At 36.2% G+C, this 10,011-nt stretch overlaps 1 protein-coding gene across 1 annotated transcript in view; it reads left to right on the top strand.

Annotated features, from left to right (window-relative positions):
- Positions 1-243: 243 nt before the first annotated feature.
- The window catches only part of LOC129222933 (unconventional myosin-X-like), a 259,802-nt gene continuing 250,034 nt past the window's right edge, over positions 244-10,011 (top strand). Inside the window, exon 1 of the mRNA XM_054857494.1 lies at positions 244-289. Within this exon, the coding sequence (XP_054713469.1) occupies positions 253-289 (37 nt within the window). The 5' untranslated portion in view covers positions 244-252. The remainder of the gene's footprint in view (positions 290-10,011) is intronic.

The raw sequence follows: 10,011 nt of genomic DNA, 5'->3' as shown, positions 1-10,011 counted from the left end.
AATTATAATAACTTGCTTAACGAAAAAACAGAAAGACATTGAACATGATTGGCGAAACCGCAAAGTCCTTGGCGTGGAACGGGAGAAAACAGCAACCCTACTCACAGCGGCCATCGCTGTGAGAAAGACAAGAGGTTTGGACTCTGTCATGAAGACTTCGGAAAGAAACGAGAGGGTGTGGTGTTGAGAAATATGAATATTATACGCAAAGGATAGTACAATGCTGTTCTAAGTGCTTGTGGAATAATCACCATGGCCGCTACGTGTGGATACGATCGCGGATTCATAGGTAAATACAACAGATCTCTTGTTTTTGTTAAGCGGTTTTCCTTACAATGTTGCCGGCATACGCCTGGTAATCCGTCGGGGACTATAGGTGATTTTCACCGTGAAAAACGCCGGAGCCAACTGTCAAAGCAAGAATCGATTTCTCAAAACATATATTTGGGGTGTGGAACACGTTGTTTTTTTTGCGCGATTTTGTAAGCGAATGAATATATTCCTTGTTTGTGACCGCTATTTTCACCAGGGAGGTATTACCGAACACAGAGATCACATTATAGTACTAACTAAATAGTGATCGATATGAGGTTTTTAATAGAGTGTGCATGTTGTATTTTTACATTTATTTGTATTTAAAAAAAAAAAAAATCCTGCTTTTGAGTATATAAATATGTGTGTTTATACATGCATACATATACAGAGGCATGAACTTGCCAAATACCAGAGAGGATGGGGGCAGGCGCTGTCATGTAAAAGGATCAGGAGGTAATTGCCATTCCCCTCGCTGTGAAAAATAAATGCTGACATTTTAGTGGACGTGTTTTTTTTTCCAATAAAATTACCATTGAATATCCACCCTTTGCCCCCCCCCCCCCTTCCCGAAAAAAGTCTAAATAACGAGCTTGGAGGGAGCACCAGGGACAGGCTCGTCATCTGAGCGATTCGGGAGGGAGTCAATTGATCCCCCCTGAATTTTATAATTAAAGTGTAATTATGAATTTTTGCTTGTATTTTGTTGTTTTTTCGCTGTAAAATGTATTGAATACAAGCCATTTGTCATATGGAACTTTTTGAAATGACAGGCCTGACCAAGGCACGTTAACATATTGAGAAGCAAATTGAATAACGCTGCTCATTTACTCATATAACACACTGAAAGAGTTTTCTTCAAGACTTAAAAATACTCCTTGATATTTTTAAAGAAGTGAAACATATGAAAGCGGTATGTTAGCTGACCGTAATAGTGATTCATTGAAAAAGAAATGACTTTCTCAGGATGAAATGGAAGATGTCGAGGAGGTAAAAGATAAGGTCCTATTTTGACTTTTAACATTTAGAATGTTTGATTTGACATTTTGTATTGAAGAAAATATGAAAATGTTCAAATGTATCTATTATTTAAAAAAATTCCTATTTCTTTTTTCCCATTTTTTACGGCGCTAAATTTTTAGTCAAAATATAGCGTGTATAAGCACGACCAAATTTTTTGAGGCGGGTGGGGGGGGTCGGAAAGACTGATATTGAGATTTTTAAGGGGATGGGGGAAAGGACTCTTTTTTATGGGGTGTGGGCTCTTAACATTTTAGAGTAGTGTAGCATGGGGGGGGGGGGGGGGGTCTGAAAGTGAAAGCGAGAGATAATTGGATATCCAAAATGATGTCACTTTTTTTTTCATTTTTGAACCCTGGTCAAAAAGTGTTACACTTACCTTTACTCTTCTCCTCCTTTTGTCACTTTTCACGCTATTTTTCAAAAACATATTCTCGAAAAAAAAAAAGCGTGATGCCACACCACTTGTTACTCCTTCCCTCCCCTTTTTTGAGAAACTGTCACAATTTCTTGACCCCCCCACCCATAAAGCGTGACATTTGTGGACAGCCCCAAAGAATGTCAACCGCACCCGCACGTGCCGTTGAATTACAGCCTTAAAAATAAATTCATTAGAATGTGAATCGTTACTGTTCTGCATCAATTGTAAATTGAATAAGTATAGGGCACACTATCCCTCCCCCCCCACACACATGTATCTTATTAAAACATTCTGACTTGATCTTTGATAGAATTTTAATGATTACATTTTTTGTCATTATTCCTTAATTTCAAGGGAGACATCAAGTAATCCGATTACATAAAGTACTTGAAAATGCTTTTCAAAGAGGCAAAAAAGTTTTTATGCGTTTTAATTTTTTGTTTAAGATATGTAGCGGTGAGCATTTCCGTTCCATAATCCGTTTTTTTTCTCTTTGAACATCATTTTTTTTTTTCTTCTGCCATAAATTCAGTATTTTAACTCAAGCTTGACGCTGGAAAAAATAATTAGCACTATAAAAAAAAAAAAAAAAAAATACACCAACCGACTGTATTATGTCGTTATTTACAAAGAAATGCAACGGCGTGATCTGAGGTGTTTCTTACTAACAAGATTTGATTTGGACAGTGATCCTTTTACCTTGTATTTAGTTACTAGTTTGATCTTGATCCATCAGATAAATTGAATAAGCATGATTCCCCCCTCCCCTTCTCCATTCAGCTTTCGCTGTAAGAGGAAAGATGATTGGAGATTGCGAATTGTTGTTCATGCTTATATTGATTGTTGTACGACTTGTTCGTTTGTCTGTCTGAAAATTGAGTTTTTGTGATTTCAATCTTTAAAAGTTTAGTTGAATTTCCTCGTATCAATTGAAAGTATAAATTACAAAGTTAAAATTTCACAAGTAGCAGAACGTGTGTCTGGGGTTGCATGGAACTCAGGGGTCTGTCCAGGATTTTTCACAGGGTCCTATTTTTGTGAAAAATCAAATAATTTTGTGAAAAATGAATTAATTTTGTGAAAAATCAAAAAAATTCGCAAAAAAAAAAAGTTAAAACGAAATTTTAGAATTTAGAGATGGCACAAACTGCATCAATTAAACTTAAAGTTGAGTGTTTTCCTCTTCTACGTCGAGAAAATCATTCTGGATTTTTTTTCTGATATTTGGCGGGGGGGGGGGGGGGGGCATCGCTCATTCAAGTATCAATATTTATCTACCATTCTACATTATGTTAAATTATACTAGATATATTTCTATACAGTACTTGAAATAATTGTAACAAAAATATAAATAAATAAAATAAAATTCAGAATAGGGTTCAGCATTCAACTTTTTGACCCAAGACACTCTTAAAAAGCACAGAATTTCGTTTAAAACTTTTTATTTTAACAAGAGTAAAAAGATATTTCAATTGTTTACCTCTTAACAAAGCGTAATAATCATCAAAAATTCGAAAAATCGGATTCCCATAGCGGATGCAAAGAGATCGCAATGCTCAAAGTGAAGGCATCAAAAGTATAAAAAGGGCTTGTAAAAGAAATATTTTTGATAAAATTATTTTAAAATTGCATTTTAGAGTCCTATGATAAACATATCATTAATATCTGTGGTCACAGTTGACCCAAAAAATAAAATAAAATAAACCATAAAATAAATCTATTCAGCATTTTAATTTTTGACTCATAACAGAAAATGGAATTTTGCTTTAAAAACTTGAAATGAGCGTTCTAACAGAAATTAAGAGACTTTTCATTTAGTTGAATCTTAATAAAGCGAAGTTAGCTTGAAAAAAGAACAAAATATGATTCTCATATCGGATGTTAAAAGATTGCATTTTTCAAAATGTAGACATCTAAAGAAAAAAAAACCGGTAATTAAAAGAGTTTATTTAAAGTTTTGAAGTTGGTAACCCTATCTGAAGCGATCATATTTTTTCCTCACCCTTACTATCCCTTTGCAGTTCTAAGTTCATTTTGCAGATATGAGCGGAGAAAAGTGCTTACCAATGCCTTTTCAGAAAAGTTTACAACAACACCGCTGCTAATTAGCTGTGATAAAACAAACAACCATTATATTTATTTGGCAGTAGCAATTATTTATCGCTTGCAGGAGCATCCCAAGAGTGCCTTTTTTTTTTTTTTAGCCGATTTTGTATAAGCTGATCCCTCTAATTTGACTTAAAAAAAGGTTCCAAAAATTATCGGTTTATACACAGAAATATGCGATATTTTGCTTTCAGATCTGCTCTTTCAATAAACAATTTGTGACAGATCCGATCTTGTTTATCAGAATTTTGTGAAGGGTCTGTTTTGTTTGATCGGGATTTTGTGAAAGGTCCGTTTTGGTTGATCCGATTTTTGTGAAGGGTCCGTTAACGGACCCAAATATCCTCTGGCCAGACCTCTGGAACTAGACAACTTTTTTGGGGGGAGAGGGGGGGAGAAAAAAGCATACAATATATATTTTGTCGCAAAATGTCCGAAAACATGCCCACAGTATTTTAATGTAGAAATTTTTCAAAAGCGCAGGGAAAGAAGCAGCTGTCCCCTCCGATCTCACTAAATGACGGGCCTGCAAAGAACTCGTTTATCAATACAGAAAGAAAAGAAAAAACTTGTGAATGAAAAAAAGAACTTTTGTTGGATTTTTTCCATTAATAAGCTTCTTTAAAAAAATGAAAAAAGGGTTTCGTTGTAGCACTTTTTCGTCAAAACACGTGTCTTCAATTTTAATTCTATTTGTGCAACTTTAACGTTTGTTAAGATGTTTGTAGCTTATCGTACGAAGGTAAACATTTTAATTTGCAGCTGTAGAAACTGACAGGCTGTTGAATTATTTTCTGTATCCAAACTTAAGCTAATGGCAAGAAATACGTTACTTACGTTGTAAATTGTTATAATTGAAAAAAAAATAAATAAAAAAAATGACCTCTCACAATGTGTTTACCGCAATGGATTTAAATTTAAATACTTTACTGGTTTACTTAAATTACGTATTGTGGACGAGTACTTTTTATTAGTTATGCAACAACGTCCATATCATAACACAAATTCATAGTGTATCGCTAAATTGCTGACTTGATAAAATAAGTATGGTTGAGCGTTGGTTTTACGTGGGGCAGTGTAGCAAGACTCCGCACAACTTTGGAGGGCAGCAACCAGGAGCGTGCACAGAGGGGGAGAAGGGACACCTGTTGGCCCGGGCTCGAGCCTGAAGGGGGCCCAATATTTTTAAAACTGGGGGTGAAATATAGGGGTAAACAATATGGAAGGGGCCCGGAAAAGTCATTTGTGATGGGTCCCAAAATTTCTGTTCACGCGCCTGGCAGCAAGCCCGTGATTTCGAAGTATAAAGGATAGTACTCAATGCATTTTTCGGAAAAAAGCATCAAAATACAAAAGCTCATTATGTTTTTAAAATTATCCACTGGGGTCAACTGACCCCCCTCCCCTCTAATTTGCCCAAATGACGGGCCTGGAGAGAAGCTAAACTTTAGCTAAGAAATAGCTTTAGCTTATATTTGAATACATTTACAAGTACAAAAGCTAGTTTAATGCAGTTTGTGCAGATAAAGCTGTTGAAGTTATTGGTATTTATTTTTTTTAAATTAACTTTTCTTATACTTGCTCTGTCATTGGTGGGTGGGACTAACGTTTTAATCGTTTCCAAAAAACAAGAATAAATAATAGTAAAGATAAAGTTAACTTGCTTAATAAACTAATTTCAAATCTGAATCTAAGCAAGAATAGATTTTTGGATTTTGAGCTTTGAAAACTTTTCAAACAATACAAGTTTACGGGGCTTTTCTTGATTCCAATCTCTCTCTCATCAGTATAAAAGCTTTTTTTTCCACTTTACTTGTTATTCGAAATGATTCACTAAAAAGTACAGAGGCAGACATTCAGCTAGGGGTGCTAAATTAGAGGAAGTGAGTTATGATAGGGGGCTATTGACTGCCATGTTTAGGGGCTGCATTGCAGGAAATCCGCCCCCTGAAAATACGAATTCCATTTAAAAGCAGATAGACCCAAAATACTTGGAGATGTTAGTCCAATGATTTCAATGTGGATGCAAGATAAAGCTTTATGCTTATCTTCGTTTTCAAGGGAAAGCAAAGTACCCCACAACCAGTTTGACAACCACTGTTGATCCAACTTGTTTATTCTTGGATCAAACTTGACACTCACAGAAAACGTGCTACTGCAGTGTTGCACAGTGAAATTCTTGTCGCCATTCTTCTTGGGTGGTTATTATTCAACATTTCTGGTCCCTCAAACCTTGTCCGGGGAATTTACGATAACATCCTGTCCAGACGAGTTTCGTTGTAGTTCAAAACTGAGATAAAGTGTGCAGAAGTTCAGTGATAAGGCAGATGACTTCCATTTGCGAATATACTACATTGGTTGATCAGTGCCAGCTGGTAGTTTATTGATGGATTAGGTTTGCTTTAATGATCTTGACCAGTATTTCTCAATCCGACTGCTTGAAATTTTACCTAATTACCTCTTTTTTATGGGTAACCTCCAGATTTGAATTTTAAGTTTCATCTCCTCCTTCATTTTTGAATCAAAATCTATTGTTGTCCTTTATAAAGACGGTGATGGTTCGTTTTTAGTGAACTTATAGCCACATCATGGGCGCAACGGTGAAGGGGGAAAAGGGCAACCTACCAGAGACTTTGTTTGGTATTGTATATACACTTACGAAATTTACGAAGGACTACTGTGACATAAGTCTCTCCCCCCCCCTCTCAGAAGATAATTCTGACTTGTTATGGCTTACCCTTCCTCCCATCTTTTCCGATCGTGATGATATGAGCGACAAAAAATGAATTACATGTTATCATCTTTATTAGGAACCACAATGTAGATTGTGTTAGGACACGGGTGATAATGTTTCATTTGACCAGGGCTGCCGAGAGCCAAGGCGGTCCCTTGTCAGCTTGGTTGCCGGACTTCCTCACCCCCATAAACCTAGTAAAATTTTTGCTACTTCGGTTCCGAGACGGGCCGCAAGAACCAGGGCTCCTAGTTTCCGACTAGGTTGATACTGCCTCTCGTCGGCCCTGAATTTGACAACTGTTGCAACACTAACGTTTTATCTTCGTTTAGTAACTTATTAAAATGCAATTTGTTAATTCATTTCAAAAATACTTTTCCAAGTTCAAAAATATGTTACAGACTGCTGTTAGTATATTTTAATATGAAGCCAGGTTTTTGCATTGATAGTAGTTGGTGATATGGCTGTGAAAAGTCGAATACTTTACTAAATTGTTATATTTTAACTTTCTAAAGAAATTTAATATTTTTTCTCACTTATGGACAAGAATAATAAAAGAAAGGAACATTCTAAAGAACAAGGTTAAACAAAGCGCATGTTTGAATTTCAAATATTTATTCTTAGAATGAGTGAACTATCAAAATATTTTTTTAAAGCTTAATTTGTTTTAACTTTTCTGCTTTCCTAGTCTTTTTTGTTCTTTATTTGATTCTGCTTTAGTCGGATGATTTTAAAAAGAAAAGCCGTTTTGCTGAATCGGCATTACGGTTGAGTTATTTGTGTCAGAACTACGGGTTAACTGCTGTAAAATCGTCACAATTATGAAAAGAAAAAATATGGACGTTTGCTTTCTTACCTAATTTACTGAGCAATTTTGAAACGCTTTAGCTGTTTTATTATTTTTACTAAATCCTTCAGTAGAGCTTTTGTTTCTGCTGATTTTTCATTATTCTTCGGAAACCTTAATTTTCAAAACCGTAATACTGAAAAAAAAAAAAAAATAAATAAATAAAATAAATAAAGAAAGAAATAAATAAATAAAAATAAAATAAATAAAAAAATAATTCTGTTATAAAATTACTTACAAGTCCGTCCGTCATTTCAATTTTTTCCTGTTGTTTTACCCAGGGGCGTGTTAGGGGGGGGGGGGGGGCGAGGAGAAGGGATACCTGTTGGCCCGGGCCCGAGCCTGAAAGAGGCTCAGTATTTTTAAAACCATTCGTGAAATATAGTGGTAAACAAAATGGAGGTGAGCTGGAAAAGTAATTTGCGACGGGCCCCAAAATTTATGTGCACGCCCCTGTTTGTACCGAGAAACAACCCAAACCGCAGCGATTTATACGTAAATTCATTAATTTTTCACAATGGGTGGAGGGGGTGAGAAATTGACTCCTCCTTATCTTTCTAAATAACGGACAAGCAGGTGACAAGCATGTTAATAATGTCATTTGACAGACAATGTTTTCATTGGACGAGATCTATATTTTATGAAACGACATGAAACGCAATTGTTGAAAGATTCAAATGTTTATCCCTCTCATTTTGCTAGTTTTATTGGTATCACCTGTTTTGTTGAAAATATAACATAGTTTTGAACAAAGATGGAAGTGGTCGGGGAAAAAAACCGGAAATTTCGGGAAATAATCCAGTTTTTCCCCGTTATTTCCGGAAACATTTTATTTGCACTCAGAAAAAATTGAGAAATTTTTGAAATTTTTAGCACAAAATCATGTATTCAGAAATTTATAATATTTAACGCTCCAGTGCTTGAAGAAAGAAAATGTTCAGTATCCCACATGCGCTAACTTTGATAATGCAAGCTGTAAGATCTAATTTCCCTGTACATCAGTATATTATTTGCTATTTTCCTCATTTATACTATGCCAGTATGGAAATGGTTTTAAGTAAGAAAAAATAATTTAATGCGCCCGTGTGTGTGTACACACAATCACACATAAATGCGTGTAGCAATTAATTCCTGATAAAATATTTGATTAAAACATGGTACAAAAATCCTTATTTAAGATTAATGATTAATAATTTGACTAATTTAGGTAATTTTCGTTGTTTTGTCGCAATTGCGCCAGCGCCAAAACAGAATATTTTCGCCATCCTGCTCTAAAAGTATCATTTTCTGGCCAAATCGCGCCCACCTGCGCCGGTTTGGGGTCAAAATGTCGTCACCGAAATGTCGCGGGACAAAATGTCGCGGCCAAAATGTCGCCGTTCCAAAATGTCGCCGGGCCAAAATGTCGCCTGTCCAAAATGTCGCCGGTCCAAAATGTTGCCGGTCCAAAATGTCGTCGGGCCAAAATGTCGCCGAGCCAAAATATCGCCTGTCCAAAATGTCGCTGGTCCAAAATGTCGCCGGTCCAAAATGTCGCCGGGCCAAAATATTGCCGATCCAAAATGTCGCCGGGACAAAATGTCGCCTGTCCAAAATGTCGTCGGTCCAAAATGTCGCCGGCCCAAAATGTCGCCGGTCCGAAATGTCGCCGGGCCAAAATATTGCCGATCCAAAATGTCGCCGGGCTAAAACGTCGCCTGTCCAAAATGTCGTTGGGCCAAAATGTCGCCGGGCCAAAATGTCGCCTGTCCGAAATGTCGTAGATCCAAAATTCGTTTATTCAGTTGGTAAGAAAAATTTAAATGTACAAAAATGATGTTTAACACCAAATTTGCAGAATAAATGGTTACTGCCTTTAATTAATGTCTCCGTTAAAAATGGGACTAGACTGAGTTTCATGATAAATTCTAAAAAGATTATTCCGTTTTGATTCGCAACTCTCGGCTGTTTTTCAGCAAACAAATAGAATACAAGCGTTACGTTATCTTATTTCTTGTGACTCGCTATCTACCAACTGTAAAACGTTCTGACGGCGTTCAGTTCTGACGTTCGCTAAATTATTTTAAACTTTTCTTCAAGAATAGTGTGCGTTTGTATGTGACCGATTTTTTGGGGACATTCTACGTCAAAACCTGTAGTAAGAATTCGAACGATACCCGCAAGTACCCATATATGATTTAGGGCTGCGTGGTTTTTTGCGTCAATTCGTTCAAGATAGTGAAGTAACTGAACGTTTTCATCGATATGCGCGACTGTCATTGCTCAAAAAATGATGAACGGAATCAAATAAAATGTTAGGAAGCAGCAGGGGGACAGATTTTGGGCTCAATAACAAGAGGGTGGAGCAATCGAATGTTTTTTCCTTTCTTTTTTATTATCTGTGATTGATATATCTCAAAAAGTAATACAGTAGACCCTCGTTTTCAGCGGGTTTATTTTACGCGGTTTCGATTATACTCGGTTGAAGATTTGACACCTTTATTTTATTTACGTAGATGAGTTTCGGTTTTACGCAGATGCGGCAATGCAAACAGGTAACATTTTCCTCTTTCAAAACCCAAGCTCCTAAAG

This window comes from Uloborus diversus, chromosome 5 (genome assembly GCF_026930045.1).
Source record: "Uloborus diversus isolate 005 chromosome 5, Udiv.v.3.1, whole genome shotgun sequence".
NCBI lineage: Eukaryota > Metazoa > Arthropoda > Arachnida > Araneae > Uloboridae > Uloborus > Uloborus diversus.
Note: the sequence above shows the minus strand (reverse complement) of the source record. Positions and strands in the feature narration are given on the sequence as shown.